This window comes from Diprion similis, chromosome 14 (genome assembly GCF_021155765.1).
Source record: "Diprion similis isolate iyDipSimi1 chromosome 14, iyDipSimi1.1, whole genome shotgun sequence".
Classification (NCBI taxonomy): domain Eukaryota; kingdom Metazoa; phylum Arthropoda; class Insecta; order Hymenoptera; family Diprionidae; genus Diprion; species Diprion similis.
The window spans coordinates 11,446,129-11,465,771 of NC_060118.1; the positions used below are offsets into that span (position 1 = coordinate 11,446,129).

Genomic DNA, 19,643 nt, shown 5'->3' on the forward strand with positions numbered 1-19,643 from the left:
TAAAAAAAATTCAGAAACTATTTTAAACGTACCGCGGTACAGTATTCTTGCATCGGATGAGTCAGTTTGTGATTCTTTGCTTTGCGACCGGAGAAGAAACAGTTTTGACACATGTCGAAGTTGAAACACTTCAGACAACGATATCTGTAATATTGCATTTATCGTTAAGTCAACTTTTGAACAATCCAATTAATCAATTTCTTAAGAATATTGTTTCGTAATTAATTACCTGAAACCAGTGATGGGATATTCTTTACAAATATTGCACTTGGCCTGATGCTTGGCTGTTTCGGCAGCTGATAGTCTATGGAGAACAGGAAGCCAGACCATGCTTTGTGGCTCTTGTTGAAGCCAGCTCAAAAAGTGTACAGCTTCAATCTCGTTCTTGTCTTTGCCCGCTTTTTCAAAGCAGCTTCTTACGCTAGGTTCAATATTTGACCCACCGAACGCCGCAACCTCTCCAAGTTGTCTGGGTACTTGGATACAGTCGTGAAGTAGCAGCCCGAGCTTTCGTTGATCCACTAATCTGTTCGGGTCGGCGATTAATCTAAACAAGTCTGAAAGTAAAGAAATAAGATTATAAATTAGCGGTGAATTAGAGTTCAAATCAACCAGATCAGACAAGTTAACAGCAACGTGGCGATCGACCCATTACTCACATCTATATTTTTCCTCCAAGTGTCCCTTGCACAGCAAAACAAGGCCGACTTTGAATGACAGTACTCGAATCTGGCCGGTTCGTTGACTGAAAGAAATTCCAACGTTGAATTAATATTGATTGTTCGTCCACAAGATTCCACTTGTAAATGGTTTTTTTTTTTTTTTTCTACTGCAGTAAATAATAAATAGCAGCAGTAGCTGAAGTCGAGTATATTTTTACGCCGAGACTACAGAATGTATTTTATTCAGACGGTAGATTTATCTTTGAAGCGGCGTAACGGCCAAATCATAAAAGTCTCTCCGGTAAAATTCATGCATCTCAGAGAATTTCATCACTATTTTTACTTTGATAAAACTTGAGTCAGGCATGTGGTTTCACGGTGCTATTAAAGAGAAAAATATGTATATATATATCGAAGACGTATTAGGTGACAGCAATTGACGAATCGAACATCTGCACAAATTAAACGAACGTACAAAAATAAGGTACAGATATTTATAGCTCGAGTCGTTCTGTAGCGGGAGCTGCGTGTAAAATTCTTAAACCTATGCAAACTACAACGATAAAAAAAAAAAAAAAAAATGTCATGCACGTAGAAGACTTATATATATATGATATTGCAAAGATAACTCCTGAGCATGCGTCGCAATTTTGTAAATCAAACTCAACACATCAATAGAGGTAGTTTAAGAGAAATATTCACCTATCATACCTATCATATACATTGAGGAGCCAGTTGATGGCCAGATCTATACACAGCGGTACTGAAACCTGTGACGGATTGTCAGCTGCTATTAATTCGTAGAGCGAAGTCAGAACCGTTATCATATCTGGTATATCTATCAGCTTGTCGTTCTGGGCTCGTAGACCGTGCGTGTCGAACTGTTCTAGCGCAGCAGAGAGGCTTAGCATATCCACTGTTGAAAACAATCGTCGTTACTTTGGCAATAGTTTACTAATGGTTAGCGAATCTTTTTTCAATTTCAATTGTAAAATCAATAGTAAATAGATAATCGATAGCGATTCTTACAGCATAATCGCTTCTGCACTGTTCTTAGTTTCATCGCAGTTCTGTATGCTGAAAAACGGACTTCGTTAAGGTCGGCTAGCGACGACATCAGGTCTATCATCTGCGGATGATCCCAGTGCGTCGTTTCCAGTTGATGGCTAAAAATGTTTAACCCAAGATTATTCAAGGTTTCTAAATTCTTTTGCAGGTTTTACTATATTCTACAATTCTGGTCACTTATATTATGTATATATATATATATATATAATTATATATATCTTTATCGCTAGTCTCTCACAAAGCTTACTTTATGTAATAAGGCACTTTGGCTGGCGTCAGTGCTCTTTCCCATGGTGGCTCAACGCTGCCCGCAAGGAAAGCTTGGCTACCTGGGGTGCTGCCGTCTTTTCCAAATCCGTTCAACAGTTTATATCGCTCGTCTACAGCTACTTGCAGAACTTTCCACCTGTCGACACAGTTAACAGAACATTAGACAAGTCTCTCTCGTAGGGACTTAGATAGAATTCTTAAAAGTCAGTAAAGAAATCAGATAATTTTATTGAAAATCTGAAAGTTGAAATCAGACTTTTTTTTTTTTTTTTTTAACTTTCAATAATACTTTGAATCAACTTCACGTTAATGATTCGCTCAAAAAATTCATCTTACCATTTTCGATTAGAAGTTATAATTTCTTTCAACACACATCTCGTCGAAATAAATTGCCAAAAAAATAAATGACTACATTTATAATTTATATGTATAAATTTTTGCGGATTTATAATCGATTGAAAATGAATCATCCATTCGGTAAAGGAACGAGAAAATTTATATTGAATAATTGTAATTGATTAATAAATAATCTCTAATGTCGAGTCATTTTTTTGGCAATTTTATTTTTTTGCAAATCGGCAACTCACCTGACGTTAAGATCTTCGAGTTTTGCGAGTAAAGCGTGCGACACGATAACGCTGCTCGAAGCAAAGATACTCGCTTGGTCGTTTGTGTCCTCGATGTTTCTTTGAATCGGACCAAGACGATCACCGAATTTTCGCAATTGATCCAACATTTCTGTGGCCTCGTTCGAATCCGTAGGAGTTTGCCAGTTTCCTTTCAGAGATTCAGCCGCTGCCATTCTTGAGGATAAATCCTCCAAGGATTTTTGAAACACGCACATTTTCTGCAATTAGACAATAAAAGAAATTATTTTCGTTAAATACATTTAAAATAATGATGATAATTCTGTGTCTCTATATATGTTTAACCGTTTTATAGTTATAATGATAAGTATTTTTATCGCACCTATTTTATATCTGTTTTTTTTTTATATATTTAGCTGTTGTTTACGAATCTAAAATCTGATGTGAAAAATTTAAGATGGTGGATTTAATATGGCGGTTGAAAATTTAAAATTCGATCGAATTCGGAGGGAAAAATCTGTACAGCGATTTTTCGGGTCGTCGATTACGAATTTAAAATCAAATTTTGAAAATTCAGTACGAAAACCACTGCAGAGGGTTTTTTGCTCGGATTTGATTAAATTTGAAATTTTCGTCCGCCATATTAGATCTGCAATCCTGAATTTTTTAAATTTGATTTCAGATTCGTAATCGACGACCTCAAAATCCAAAGAATACGATTTTGTCATAAAATTATAGACTTGGCAAAATAATGCGTGACTCAAAGGGTTAAATGATGATGAATAATCTAGTGCCGATCCATACTTGCAGAAACGGATAATATCGCATTATTCTACTTCTCCTCTCATCTCCTCTCATCAAGATTATACCCGCCGCTGATGTTAATACGAAAGGAAATTAAGCTGTCAACTTGTGATTTCACATTTTGTATATATCCCCGTAATTCAGAAACGACGGATAGAAGTCGAGGATTATGTAGTTGGAAAACGTAGTCTTCGGGTTTAAGGATCAGAAATTAAAGCCTGTTTCGTGAATTTCTAAAGCCGTTGGAAAGTCTTGTGGGGATAAAAGAGAAAGAAAAAATTATTTTGTATATATATATATATATATATATATATATATATATATATATACGCGTGAAAGGAATTAACTTTACTTTGTAAAAAGCGATAAAAGCAATATTTTAAATTACTTTCTCTATATTGTTATATACATACATATAAAAACTTTTCTTACGCCAAGGGATTTTAAGTTTTCCACATAATTCTTTTCCATTTTCGTGGTTACAATTATTTTACAATATATATAAAATTACTCGAGGGAATTTTTTTTTTTTTTTTTTTTTTTTTAGTACGGCGCGGCAGTATAAAAAAATGTCGTCAAATTAAAAGTATAATCCAAGTAATTAGCAAACTGACGACTCGTCAATTGTATTATAATTTGGACAGAATTTTCCTTACCGCGATGTTCGTCAAATTAATCCACTGTGCAGATGCGCGAAATGCGCGCGACGTGATAAATTAATATCGTACAATTAGCCAAATTGTTCTGTATATACATACATATATATACATATATGTACGTACAACACACACATTCATTTATCCGTATAGATATCGTAATGTACGATCAATTGGGCGAAATTAAATTGAAACGTTAATAATAATAAACCTGCATAACGCAAAACGACTCAAAAGTCCAGTCCTCTTTCAAATTAATTATCACGATTATGTACCTACAGTCGTACATACAGGACTGTACGAGAATACCATATATATTAGACGATTCCTGCACACCGCGCTACAGTTGCCAAGAATTTACCACTTTCGGCATACATATAAATATGTATATATAATAAACGCATACAGCTAGCCTGTAAATGCATTTCTTTATTTGAGTTTAACTTTACTTTTCTATTTCTTTTTTTTTTTTTTTCAAGAATTGTTAACCCTCTTCTTTTCTTCTCGATCTTTTAATTGTTCATTTTCTGTTGTTTGTTTGTTTGTTTATTTCTTTCCTTTTTTTCCAATTAATTTGTACTTTTCTCCTTGGCACATTTGCACGTTGTGTAGCATCCGGCGAAGTCGTTGGTTGTATTGTGTAGCCGGTCGAGCAATTAAAGTTAACCCCCTCATCTTAATTCAACTTACACACATATATACATATATACGTTATTATATATATATATATATAAACACTATCCGGAGTTTTAAATTCGTCTCGGGAATTTAAAGAGAGAGCTATTAATTGTCTGGCGCCAGGAGGACTCGCCATTTTTAGAATTACATCCCTTAAATTATCCCCGGTGTGTGCTGTGCATATTATAGCTATACGTATAATATTGTTATACACTTTGATAAATGTTCAATATATATATATATATATATGTATAATACGTAACATGATTTTTGAATCTTTCTCGTTGAAATGAAAAAGAAAGAAACAATCATCTTTTTTCATTGTATATATATATATATTAGAGTGGCGCAAAAAAAACGACTTTTTTTTTTTTTTTTGAGTCTCGTGTGACAAAATGTTAGTTTTTGATGTTTTAAGAGCCCACTCCAAAGGACAGTTCGAAAAATAAATTTTAAGAGGTCGCTTCAAATTTTTAAAAATGTCAAAAATCGTCGTCGTATATATATATATATATATATATATAATTTGAGCAATTTTTTAAAGATACTCAGACGAAGAGGGAAGATGAGAAAAAAAATGTTGTTCTTTTTTTTGTCCCTTTCTTCCGTTATCGCGTCTAAAAAACGCGGCGGCATCCGCAGAACCACTTTTGTCGGTTGACCTTTGGTTATCTCATCTCTCGATGGTCCCAATGCTACGGAAGTGTCGTATATAGGTACCTGAGGGTATATTTGTCATGATGTTGCGCAGGGTGGTAGACCTAGCATCAATGTTACATCCGCATTACCTGCAGCTATACTTAAATATCCTTATCTCGCAATAGGATAAAGAAGATGGCGTCTCTTATTTGGCCAACCCCGGATAGTCGTTAAAGAACCATCGTCGCGTCATAGGCACAGCTCTGAGTCACCATAGAACTTACCATAGATATGATATGACGGACGATGGTTATTATCGTCGTCTGGCGGTTTGACACCAACTTCTTTTCTCTTTTCTCTTTTCTCTTTTCTCTTCTCTTCGTTCTCAACAGTCTATTATAAGTTCTTCTCACGCAGCTAACTTGCTGATGCTGATGCTGGGTTCGCGGTACCCGAAAGACCTTAACCCTGCTCACCGATGATGCATATATGCATTTGTGTATACGTATAAAATTGTGGCAATGACTCACGGCCTGCAAGTTTTCTTAACCGACAAACAAAGTGGAGATAAAAAAAAAAAAAAAAAAAAAAAAGCAGAAAGACTTTGCTTCGAGTCTGGGAGAAAAATCAAAGAACGAAAAGTCAAGGATTTCTCTGTTATATACCAAGTTTTGATATATATATATATATATATGTATATCGAATCGCGAACGGTTCTTTAGACTTTGTTAAGCTACAGAGAGTGGTAATAATAATTGCTTGATTTTTTTTATTCGAAAGATTATTTGTATCTCTGTTGTTGTTGTTGTTTTTCAAGTTTCGCGTGTTTTCAACTTGCAGAATTTAATCATCGCTCAAATTTCACTCTTAACTATTCTCCATCGTTTATACACGTGACGTTTTTTCTTTTCTTTTCTTTTCTTTTATAATTGCGCAGTTCGTTGTTTCAACAGGTGTGACAAGTTTTTACTATCCACAAAGTTTTCCGCTCGGTGATTATACACTCGTAGAATAGAATAGAATAGAATAGAATAGAATAGAACGGAACGAGTTGAAACAGTGATTGTTCCACGAAGAATAAACCTTTACGGAACCTTGAATTTCACTGGATTTTTCATTCAAGTGCTTAATTATTTATGAACGGTTCCAAGTGATTTTGAATATTGTAAAAAAAAAAAAATTTTTTTTTGAAAAATCTGATTTTCTATCCCAAACATCTCAAGACTGGAACGATTTTTTTCCCATTTTTTCGGTCAACTAAAACACTGTTTGAACGGTCTGAAAATTTTTGAAAAAATTTCAAATCTTTTATTTTTAACTTTGCAATTGAATAAAAAAAATCGGAAAAAATTCAGAGTAATATTTCGGAGTTGAAACAGTTGCAGGAAAAATGTTAAACAAATTGAAAAAAGACGAGCGACGGACGTTGGTAGGGTTCGCATGGAATCTCCCATATATATATGGTACATTGTACATGCACGTGCGACATGAGCTTGTGAACTGAACCCGGATCGCGTTAGTAATCGTAGAAGGTATAGTGAACGACCTGGAACTCTGCACACCGCGTCCAACGTGACAAAGGATTAGCCAACGACGGCGTAGTTGCGCAGATGGAGGCATGCGAATACAGGGCATTCCGTGCCAACTCCACCTGGGTTAGATCCTTGACATTTCTGATTTGGTTCACGATTTTTTACATCAATTTCTTGACTCTCGAAGGCACTCAGGTTTTAGTTTTACAGACAATTTTTTAAACAATTTAAACACAATTAAAAATTTTTTAATAATTCTGAACAATCTTCGTTTCATCTGTAAAAATTTTCAAGCTCTGAGAAGGATGAATCTAGATTGAAAAAAAAAAGACAAAAAAAAAAAAACTTAGTTTCTTCAAGAGTCAAAACAAATTTTGGGAACTTGTATAATCAGAGAGGTGAAGGGTCAGATCCAGTTCAAAATGGCACGGAATGCACCATACGAATGTGCTGAAATCGAACTCCTCATCTCCTTTCTCTCTCTCTCACTCTTTCTTTCTTTCTCTCGACGTTCACATGCTTTTATGCTCCTTGACGTGAACCGGGTCCTGTGTTCCAGTCTATTTCGCCGGAAGTGTGCAAGATCGAGAAGCTGAATTACCTTTTCGCGGTTATCATAGATACAGACATACACTATATAATAATACGTACGTTCGATCAGTTTGTATATATATATATATAATAAGTAAGAAAAGAGAGAAAGAAAAAAAAAAAATTAATAATTTTCTAAAATTCATTTCGCTTATCAAAATCAACGATTTGCAAATAATTGCTAAGTGTAAGTATAGATATACAATAAACGTAAATAATACAAGTTTCTTTTTCATCGGTAAATTAGCAACCGCAAATACAATTGAACGTTGATGTAATTTATAAGAAAAAAAAAAAAAAAAAAAAAATACTCTTCTTCGATTTTCTAATTTTTTTGTTTTGTTTTTTGTCACGTTCTATTTTTTTTTTTTTTTTTTTTTTTTTCTTTTCGACACTTTACAACAAGTCTAGGATCTTTCGTCCCGTCCGGACGAATGGCTTTAGGCATAAGTTTTTCTTTACTTTACGAGCGCATAATAGGTGGGGAGGGGGAGGGTGGGGAAATATTTGTAGAGTAGTAAAAGTGCTGCACGAACCCTGGATGGCCAGGGTGTATAACCTTTACATCCGTATGGGTTGGTGGTGGGTGTCTATAAGCTGATGGGCTGCCCGCCGTTGCCTAGAGCGTGTTCAATTATGACGTTTGCTTGAGATAAAGTTGGTAAAAGCTTATCTGTGTAAAAGCATACCAAGACTGGGGAGAATAACTCGGTGCATTTTATGTAGGCTAGTATTATATTTCATATGTGTGTGTATATATATATATGTATATGTATATTTATGGGGTATTCCACGGCAACTCGATCCCGTTAAGGAAATCCGTGGGCCGAGTTTTTTTTCTCAATTTTTTTTTTTTATCAACTAATTCGGAATTTAAAAATTTTTTAAACTTATCAAAATTATCTTTACTAACTAGAGTGGCGCGTTATTGAATCGATGAATACGATAAGATGATACGTTTTTGACGCTTACGATTTGATCCTGTGGTAATTTTGGGTTAAAAAATTTCAACCGACCTCAAAATCACTTGTGACTCGAAGGGTTGAACGGTGTATAAAAATAATGTATTACATTATGGTGTGATATTGCAAGTTACGTCGGAGAGACGTTGAAGGAAACGTTTTCATTGATATGCATTTCTAAGAGTCTCGATTTCGAGAATGAAGAAGAAGAAGAAGAAGAAGAAAAAGGAGATATTTTATCATTATATGTATTTTTGTGATTATATGTATACACATACACATCGTATTGTGCATTGTGTATACACAAGTGCAAGTGTTATTATACACACACGAGTATAATGACGAATATACACAATCGATCGTCACGGTTGCAAGATACGAAAGTCTGTCTACAGTCTGCCGATAGGGAATTAAATAATGATAAAGGATAATCGCAATTCTACCTTCTCGAATTGCAGATAAAAGCCGATATTACAATTTCCCCGAAGGAATATTATATGCATATGTATATGTATATACATATATATATATATATATATATGCATTGGTCGTTTGGTATTTTTTCAAAGAATCTATTAGATTATATAATACCTTTTGAGAAACTCGTATAGTCGTTATTATTACTATTGTTATTGTGATTATTATTTTTAAATTCGATTTTTTTGTTCATTTAGTACAGTAATTACGTTACAGATATTATATATATAAACGGAATCTAATCTATGTCCGGAAAAAAATTTTATCATGGAATATAATATACAGTATACGGACATTTTTTTTTTTTTTTTAAATAATTTAAGTACTGTAATATAAACGAGAGACCGAGGTGAAAGAAATATTTTCTCCAAATCATTTCGTCACATGTGCCGTCTTGTCTATGCAGCATAATTACATATGCAGCAATCCGTGTAATATAAATATATGTATATGTATATATACACACGTTGAATAAAACATTATCTTCAATCTTCACGTTCAATGTCACCACCACGATTTATACATATATATATATTGTAGGTATCTTTAATCGTCTCCCGCGGCAAATATACTGTATATTATAGCCCGAAGCAGCAGTGAATTCTTCGATTTTCAGATCGAACAGGTCATATATCCGATCTGTTAGGTTATATTTAATTATATGTACGTTGTGTATGTACATGTGTGCAGTGGACGTACAGATAATATGCAAAATAGTACGAATTTACGCGACATGAGTAATTTGAAAGCCCCGAAGAATTACGATTTGGTCTTTTTATCTTTTCATCTTGTTTATTGAACAAAAAAAAAAAAAAAAAAAGAACAAGATTTTTCTCATTTATTTCGAAAAATATGCAAAATTTTCTCGAGACATGTTTTATTTTTCTCCTGTTTTTTTTTTTTTACTCCCATTTCTGTAAAGACTGTTGGGATTTGATTTCTTTGTTATCGGTTTTTTTTTTTTCCTTTATTTTGTGAAACTAGGAAAAAAAAATGTAAAAAAAAAAATATGAGACAGCCGCAGCCTGCTTTCTAATTATGATAGTGTAAAAAAAATTGCAAATTTTTAAAAATGGTGTTTTTTTTAATTATCCCATCTTTACACAATAACGATGGTCGCGTCACCACCTGAAGGAGTAGCGAGAAAATTGTTGCGAAAAAAATTAGGCTTCTTTTGAAGTGGAATCGATGCTAAAGAAAAAAAAAAAAATGATGCAAGGATCTGATGACTCTGATGAGGCAAATGGCTCCTCGATTTCAATTTGGAATGCTCCATATATATTATATACTTACATTGCCAGCATGTAGAAGGAAAATAGTACAATGAACGACAATAGATTCGCAATTCTAAACGCTATACATACATACAAATACAACGTAGTATTGTATAATATATAATAAACTACTACAATTAAACTCGATCGAGTGTGGGGAACATCTGCCGTTTTTGTCGAGCTTTTCACGTATATTTATATGTATATATACACTATACAATACTTAGAGATCTGTAAGTAAGGTTGAATATAATTGGTAACGATGGAAAAAGAAGAAAAGAAAAAAAATTCTCAAGGATCTTTTTTTTCTTCTTCTTCGTGTTTTTCCATTATCTTTTTCCTTTTTTTCTTCTCAGGTGACGAAATTGAGAAAAGAAGAACTCGAACTATTATCCTCTTAATTTTCTTCCCGTGTAGATATAAAGATTATGATCTTGCGTGGTTACCTACGATACACTATTTACGCGCAATGCGATATTTGCCTTTTTTTTTTTCTTTTTTTTTCTTTTTTTATTATTCTTCTCTTCAATTATTTTTTTTCCTCGCAACGTTTACAAGGATATTATTATTATTATTATTGTCGTCGTTGTTATTATTTAATGGATTTTAAAATATATACATATATATATGTACGCGGTATAAACGTTGTGGAGATCGGGTCTTAAATGCCTCCAGTGGGAACCGGAGGACAATTGATATCCTCCTCATTGCCCGAGTAGAGCAATTTTACACCACTTTGTGAAGGGGTCCTTTAATACTCCTCATTCTACTCTTCTCATCGTCGTCGTCGTCGTCGTAGTTCATTCGTTCATTCGTTCGTTCGTTCGTTCGTTCGTTCGACGTAGTTGAGATCGCAAAGGGCTAAACGGAGGGCTTTAAGCGACGTCGACCTAGACTTCCGGTACAATTTTCCCATTCAATTCTCTCCCCTTCCCTTCCCTTCCCTTCCCTTCTCCTTGTAGTGTGTATTTACGTAGGTATATCTACATGTGTAGGTACAATACAGAGAGAGATACAGAGAGAGAGAGAGAGAGAGAAAAATGGATGGAGAGCGTGAATGAGCCGAGCTGTATAACCTTTCTCGAATTTCGAAGCCACCCTTCGAAAAGAAGAGGACCAGAACGACGATCCTCTCTCTTCCAGCTGCTTTCAGCTTTCAGCTCTCAGCTTTGAGCTTCAAAAGTTGATATTACTTCACCTATACATATATATATATATATATATATATATATATATATATATATATATATATATATAATATGTAGTATATATTATGCTCGTGTACAAGAATACTTGTTTGAAACATGTATATATCCTCCGTTTATTCCGCGTACAACAAGTATTTTTTGTAAATAAGAAATGACGCGTGTTATTTTATTTTCTCGTTTTACCTTATTATTACATATGCGATCGTATGGCGGAAAATTTGGGATAATCAAACTAAGCGCAGCTTATTTATTTATTTATTTATTTATTTATTTATTTATTCACTTTTGTTGTTTTTTTTTTTGCGATTCTTTGCTTCAAACTGGTCATTCTGTTCACTAGATTTTGTCTCACGGCCTCACGTGTGTCGTTCGTTTATTAATTTAGATTAAAAAAAAAAACATTTGTCGTTGAAATTTTGATAAAATTGTTCATCACCTGGCCGAATCACGTTTCATATTTAATAAGAAAAATTTTCTACATCCTCGAGAAATTGTTGAGTGATTTTTTTTTATTTACATTTGTTTCTTTGTCCCCCCCCCCCCTCCCCCCAGCTTCGTTTTTCACGGCCGGCTTCTTCACGGGCGATGACGTTCGGTTATACGTTTGCAAAATTTTCGGCGCCTCGAATTATACGTCGTAGGTATATATACGTATATACGGATTTATACATAATATATGATATATTATAATTATACAATTATGCGTGCGTGTAATATTATAGGTGCATGTCAGGTGAGGGAGCTGAGTGGATTTTGATAAATTAGTCTTATAATTAGGGTGTGGGGGTGAATGAAGGGTGTAACGGGCAGGCTCAACGAGTGTTTCTCCAACGCGTTTTCGGATCGGCGAAAAGTGGAAGGGGGGAGGAAAGCTGCGCCGGAAGTGGAAGTGAGTCGATCAGTCTTTCGCGGTTCGCTGACTCCGCACGAACACGTTCAGGATCCAAAGATCTTCCGGCAATATGCAGTCTATATATATATATATATATATATATAACCTCGAACTATATACCTCATTTATCCATTCCGTTACAGCTAGATGAAATTTATCAAGAAATATAATATATATATAATATATATGCGTTTTTTTTTTTTTTTTTTTTTTTTTTTTATCAACAGCATAATGAAACCGGTTTATAAATATTCCAAGCGAAGAATAAAAGTTTTGATGAGTTTTTATTTATTTTTTTTTTTTTTGGGGGGGAATTTTTAAACTTGTTTAAACAATGTTTTAGTTGATCGTAAAAATTAAAAGTGGTGTAAAAATAAAAAATCACTGTAATTATTGCAAGTTGAGAGTGTAGGAAATTTTGAAGGAACACGATGGGTGTTGTTATTATTTTTTTTTTTTGACTCTGTGTTGATTTTTTTAGATCGTGATCTATCGATGCGAACGATTATTATTATTATTATTATTATTATTATTATTATCGATTTAATCATCGAATGAGCGTTGAAACGAAAGTAAGAGTCGTTGAGCCGAGAGATGAAACTGTCTGAACTCTGTTCTTCTTTCGTCTTCTTCTTCTTTTATACCGCAAGAATCTAGAGGCGTGTTTTTTTTTTTGTCTCGGTTTTACGAGCTACAGCCTGGCACAAGCCCTTCATTTATGTTATATTATACGCTGATCGACAGCAGACGACACGTGTTGTGTGCAGTACAGTGTTTCGAGCCCGCGGAGTACGGATGTATAAATTACAACAAATTGCGTGAATCGGATATATATATATATATATGTATATATATATATATATGTATATGTATGTGTGTATATGTATATATAACGTTAGAAATTAGGTAACCGGTTGATGCCTTGATTTATCACTTGATTACACTACGGCGCGTCTGTTATTTTACAAATTTTATTAGACGATAAATAGATTATAGTTTGTTATTGCATACTGAAAGGCGAGGGGCGGGGGAGGGGGGGGGGGGGGGGCTAATTCTCTACATGTGAGGTGTAACTGTGAGTGAAAAAATTTAGGATAAGAAAACAAGAGAAGTAAAATTGAAACGAAAAAGAAAACGAAAAAAAAAAAATAAAGAAAATTCAGAAAAACACCGTCGTGTAAATCTCAAGTGAGAAGAATTGTTAACGGAGTGCGAAAAAAATTGGTGTACAGATTTTTCTTTTATTCCTGTTCTAATCGGGTTTAATATTTTTCAAAAATATAAGTATGTCGAGGTTTTTTTTTTTTTTTTTTCGAATTTCAACAAAAATTTCAATGCAGTTTTTATACTAGGAAGGATGATACTTCGATGCGTGAGAGTTCAAAAAAAAAAAAAAAAAATAAAATAAAAATAAAAATTGTCAATTGGTTGCAAAATTAGCTACAAAAAAAAAAAAAAAAATTACCCTTTCGCTTGGCCGCTTTGTCTACGATTGATATGTTATATTGGTTTTGGCTAGGCAAAATTATGTAGAGTTCGAACAACGGTGTCAAAAAATCGTCTACCAAATCCAAGAGGGTAAGGGTGAGACTCTTATTTATACGATTAGTCGAATTGCCATTGAATGCCCCATATAAATATATGATACATCACATGTGAGGAAAAAAAAAATAAAAAAAAAAAAAAATAAATAAAAAATTGCTACATAACGAAACGCTCCAATATTGTGTGTATATATAAGTATATATGTATACATATTTGTATATACGATGATCGCTTATATTTCATTTAAATAACTATATTATCGCGGTTAGAACGTTAAGATTCGACCGCCGCCGTAGCTCCGTATGGAATGTTGTTGGCGATTTTACCGCCTTGAGACCGCGGTGCATCTCGACGCCTCGTTGCTGCTGCTGCTGCTGCTGCTGCACATGCATGTTGCAAATGTACTTATATACATATAACGCGCGCGTGTATGTGTGTGTGTGTGTGTGTGTGTATAGACGGGAAACTTGAATCTTTGCGTACGTAGCGCCTTTCTTAGCCTTCTTTAGCCGTGCATCTCGGGGATTTTAATACTGCACACAGTAAGAATATTCTGCTTCGAACTCATCTCTCTGCACTTCTCGCTTATACTTTTTATCATTTTTATTCTTATTTTTTTTTTTTTTTTTTCCATTACAGCGCAAACACACGTGCGTACATATATTAGGGTGGGTGTAAAAAAAAAAAATTAATATTTTTTTTCTTTCTTTTTCTTTTTTTTTTTTTTTTTCTTACCTTTTCGTGAAAATATCTTTCAAAATGACGAAAAGAAAAATTCTGTAAAAAGAATTTGAGTGCTCTTGATATTAATATTAAGACTTGTCTGTTGGCCATTTTTTATTTCCCGTTTAAATAAGACGGGGAAGTTTTTTTTTTTTTTTTTTTTTACATTTTGGAATTTTATAACTCAACAACGGATTGGCGTATCGTAAGGAGCGATAGATGTTTTTGTAGGAAATTGTTAACGATCTAGAAAAAAGATCTTTTGCGTTTTTTTCGTAAATCCCAGTGGTTCAAAAGTTGATAAATATAGGTATAAATTTTGTACAATAGTTTATGTTGAAAACTTATTTTTTGTTTAGTAATCGGAAATTTTTGGGAAATTTCGTTGTTTTCAGTAAAGAAGATAACATATAAACTCTAAGAAATATTATATATAGTTTTTTTTTCATTTTTCAACAATTATTTCATTGCGAGAATGAGAAAAATCGTAAAATTTGACACGGCTGATTTTCAATTTTAAATAACTTTTGAACCAGTACTTTTGATCTCTTTCTCTCTTTCTATCGCGTATAAAATTATACACGTTTAATATATTTCAATATACAATTGAAACCGAAAAGTATGTGCGTGTAGAAAAATTTGAAATTTTCTCGCAACGTTTGATAATAATTATTACCAATCTTCAAGTGAAATCGTTAAAAGTTGTGTGTAAAATAATGTTCTATTTTGAAACTGTTTATTATTTAATGGTAACTGGTAAAAATTGTTATTAAAACTAATACATTACAATATAAATCGAATTCGGTTTAACCAAAAAAAAAAAAAAAATCTCGCTAAAATCTCTCGAGTATTCTGTAATTTTGTCTCTTTAAGATTTAATCGAAGTACGAAGCAACCGGAGGAACAACAAGGTTCGTAGGTATAGAAATGAAATCTGCAGACAGGCGGTTTGGAATTGCAAATACACTTTGTACAATTGATTATTATACCACGTAGGTATAATAATATATATGACATCACGTGACCGACGTTATTTCCTGGAGGACATACCGATCAGCGCCGACGAATTCTATGTATATATGTATGTATAATTGTGCATTATGACGTGTGCAAAAATTATACACATCGAGCGAGAGACATTCCGAACTATTGTGTGTGACGTTCTCGTAAAGAGCGGAGGAGGCGAAGCTTTCATCGAAAGCCGCAGCCTTCGTATACCTAATTCGAGTTATATTCTCTGCAGGCGGGATATATACGCATATATATAAAAATCACTCGAGTGTGTATCAAACCCTCGAGTTTATATTGCGAAACGCGCGAGGGGGAGATGATTAATCGCGAATCAATATATAGGAGGAGAAGAGAAGAAGAAGAAAAAAAAAAAACGAAGGAAATCGCTTCTTCGTTAGGCTTCGTTCCTTTTTTATTTTTTAGTTTTTTTTTTTTAATATAGAAAACCCGACGATCATTTGATAATTTACGTTTCACCATGCGACGCGTTTATATAGGTATATGTATACTTTATATGGGGTATTCCATGCCAACTGGACCAGTGTTGACAGTCCCGACCATCTCAAAATCATTTCATGTTTTTTTCCAACATTCTACTCGGTAAAAAACGCGACTTGAATTTAAATTTTTTTTTCTTATTAAAAAGTTTATTTTTTATAAATATTTGAAGCCGATTGCGAACGTCCATTTTTTTAAATCTGAAAAAAATTCAGAATTTACAAATTCTTAAAACCAAAATTATTTTTACTAACTTGAGTGGCGCGTCATCGAATCGGTGAAACCGAACATTTATAAGTAAATTGACCCTTTTCTGACGCTTACGATTTGATCTTGTGTTAATGTTGAGTTTAAAAATTTGAAAATTTCGAATTAGGTGATGAAAAAATATAAAAAAAAATTCGGCCCACGTTTTCTGAAAACTCGGGGTGTTTTGTGTCATTCACTAGATTTTTGAGAATTTTTTCTTCAGATTTTCAAAAATGGACATTCGCAATCGAATTGAAATTATTTGTAAAAAATCAACGGTTTAATAAAAAAAATTTGAATAAAATTCAGGTCGCGTTTTTTACCGCGCAGAATGTTAGAAAAAAAAAAAAAACATGAAATGATTTTCAGAAGGTCGGGGCTTAAAAACTGCTCGAGTTGGCATGGAATACCCCATACATATTACGTACAGACCTATATATTGTTAATATGAATGGACGATTGTTTAATTTTAGAGTACTCATGATAGACGATGAGATGATCGTTTGTATTTGTTTTTTTTTTTCTGTTCTTCCCTTTTTTTTTCTTTTTGGCTTTTTTTTTTCTTGCTCATTAGACTGGATCAATTTTATCGTCATTATATCATCGACGTTATACCTCTTCCTGTTCGAACGCCGATATCACTTCGTAGTAAAATTGCTCCGCCATGGATAGATCGATTTTTAAAGAGGTCCTGTCGCCATCCTCATCCTCCTCCTCCTCATCCTCATCCTCATCCTCACGCTCTTCGGTTTCCTCCTCGTTTATCTCATCGGCACTGTAATCCTTTATCACTATGCTGCGACGCGACAGCATCTCGATTGCACTACTTTTCACCATCTCCATGACTCTTATCGAAATTTCGTACAAATATATTATACATATAAATATATAATAATTGTTATCCCAGTTGTACGATTGTTGTTGTTTTGTTTTATATTACTTCAATATTTTTCCACGATATCTATACACATATTATTATTATTATTATTATTATTATTTTTTTTTTCTTCTCTCTTTTTTAGAAAATATATTAGTTCGTATATGTATACATATATGTATATTCTAGCAGAAAATTTAATCAATAATTTGCAATAAATTATAACACTGTAATTATTTTATCATCGTTATTCGTTTATTATTATACATATACGTGTAATAATATTATATATGTATATTATTAGACTTATTTTTTTCGTTTTTTTTATTTTTTTTTTTTAAGTATATTAATTATCACAGTTGGTTTACTTTTGGCATTAGATTACGTAAATATAATAAATGGCATATATATATATATATGTATAATATGTATATATATATATGTGTGTATTTAGGATAAGGCGAAAAAATATGTTTTCCTCAATTTAATCACTGCACTGAGCCGCACATCAAGTTTTCCTCATTTTACTTTGTTATTATTATCATTAGTTTTCCTTTTCATCTTAACACCGCGATAAACGATCAATCATTTAGCACGATATTATTAATTATTTTCAAATCACGTAGTCGAGTAGTGAAATCTCGTAGAAATATTACATCGTATCACTTGATTAATTATATTAATCAATCGATCGATTCAGTCAGTCAGTGATTATAATAATTAAAATAATAAATTATTCAGAGAATTTATTTAATGTGTTCTTTGTATATATATTTTCACTTGCGAGCACGCGTGTATAACGATAGAAAAAAAAAAAAATATATATATATATATATATATATGCGAAATTCAGTTACTAGAACGTGGGTGGAAAAAAAAAAAAAAAAGAAACTATTATAAAATTAGAAAAAAAATTCGCGCACGGAGGTTGTCGCGTAAAATTTGAAAATTTTTTCAAATACGGTGCAACGAAACTGCGACGGCGACTCGATCAGGACGACGCACGCCGACGGATCGACTCATGTTTTAGCTGCACACGCGATGAACCACGGGACGCGACTGACGCGAGTGAATGCTAAAAAAGAGAACACGAGGCTTGCGGGCTGTCTCCACTCGCCGAGAGATCGCTTCGCTCGCTCTTCGCTTCTATTCGCCGCGACTCGCCGGCCGGCGAATATCGCTCGAAGCTTCTTCGAGAGCGCGAGGAATTCCACGCAGCTTTTCCGATGCGATATTCGCTGATAATAATTAACGAACTATCAAGTTGAATTTTGACAAAATAGAGGCAGTCGGGATAGAGAAATGAAAAAACAAAAAAAATGAACAGATATTTGTTTACAAGGAATTTTTTACTCGTTTGTGAAAATAACAAACAAAGTATTTTTTAGACATGATTCGCTATGATTCTGATTTCTTTTTAACTTTCCGTTTATCTGGTTTCAGAGATAAAAGGAAGTTAGATCTCTAGATCTAGATCACTAGGTTTTGGAGTTTGCAATCAATTTTTTTACTCAAAGATATCTTGAGAACGATTTAACGGATTTAAATGATTTTGGTCTCGATCGATGCCCACTTTTTTTTTAAACTTAGAACTGATTAGATTTTCGCTCTGATCGGTTCGGTACTTTTTCAATTATTTAAATAAGAAAATTCCAAAATATTCAGTAAATATAATGATCCCTTGAAAATGGATTAATAGATTCGAATGAAAATTGGTATCCTCAGGTTTTTTGAAATTCAAAATATCGAATCCAATATGGTGGATAAAAAATGTAAAAAAAAAAAAAAAAAAAATAAAAAAATAAAAAAATGTTTTGCATAACTGATAACGAATTCAAGGTCAGAATTTCAAAATTCGTAATGGCTTTGATGGTAATTTTTATTTATTAACGAAATTCCTTTGTAAAAAAAAATGTTTGTCGTCGTTATTAATTGGAATTTGACAAACTGCAAGTACTTGAAACATCAAGTAGGCTTAAAAATAATTACATTATTCTAATAATTATTTTTTTACCTTGCATAAAATACTTATCGGGACTTGATTATCTGCTGGAATGGATTCCGATTAGGTATCTTGTATCTTTATTGCTACTTTTTCTCGTTTTGATAAGAAATTTTTTTCTCGACGTCTTAGACCCCATACGCACATTCTTATGTGGGAGTGAATGCTTTACACACTTGGATGAATGTGCGTGCGTGCGTGTCTCATATGCCTTTCTACCCCATACGACGTGACGCAGTGACGCGTGCAGGGACGGGTTTTCACTGAACGCCTACGCTTAATTTTGCCTTCACGTGCATATATATGTATGGTGTATTCGACGCCAAATCGACCAGTGTTAAGCCCCGACCATCTCAAAATCATTTCACGTTTTTTTCTCACATTTTACTGGGTAAAAAACGCGACCTGAATGTTTTTCAAATTTTTTTTTTTTATTAC

General features: G+C 33.3%; 1 protein-coding gene across 2 annotated transcripts in view; it reads right to left on the bottom strand.

The window, feature by feature from the left end:
* LOC124414741 (dystrophin, isoforms A/C/F/G/H) overlaps positions 1-19,643 on the bottom strand; it is a 303,596-nt gene that overhangs the window by 3,079 nt on the left and 280,874 nt on the right. The window contains exons 44-50 of one of the 2 annotated variants that reach the window (XM_046895783.1): positions 2,588-2,847; positions 1,978-2,136; positions 1,692-1,828; positions 1,374-1,578; positions 660-745; positions 230-557; positions 33-144 (exon numbers count right to left, since the gene is read on the bottom strand). In XM_046895783.1, coding sequence (XP_046751739.1) covers positions 33-144; positions 230-557; positions 660-745; positions 1,374-1,578; positions 1,692-1,828; positions 1,978-2,136; positions 2,588-2,847 — 1,287 coding nt within the window. Of the gene's footprint in view, positions 1-32; positions 145-229; positions 558-659; positions 746-1,364; positions 1,579-1,691; positions 1,829-1,977; positions 2,137-2,587; positions 2,848-19,643 lie in introns of both variants that reach the window. The other variant, XM_046895785.1, reaches the window with a different exon arrangement.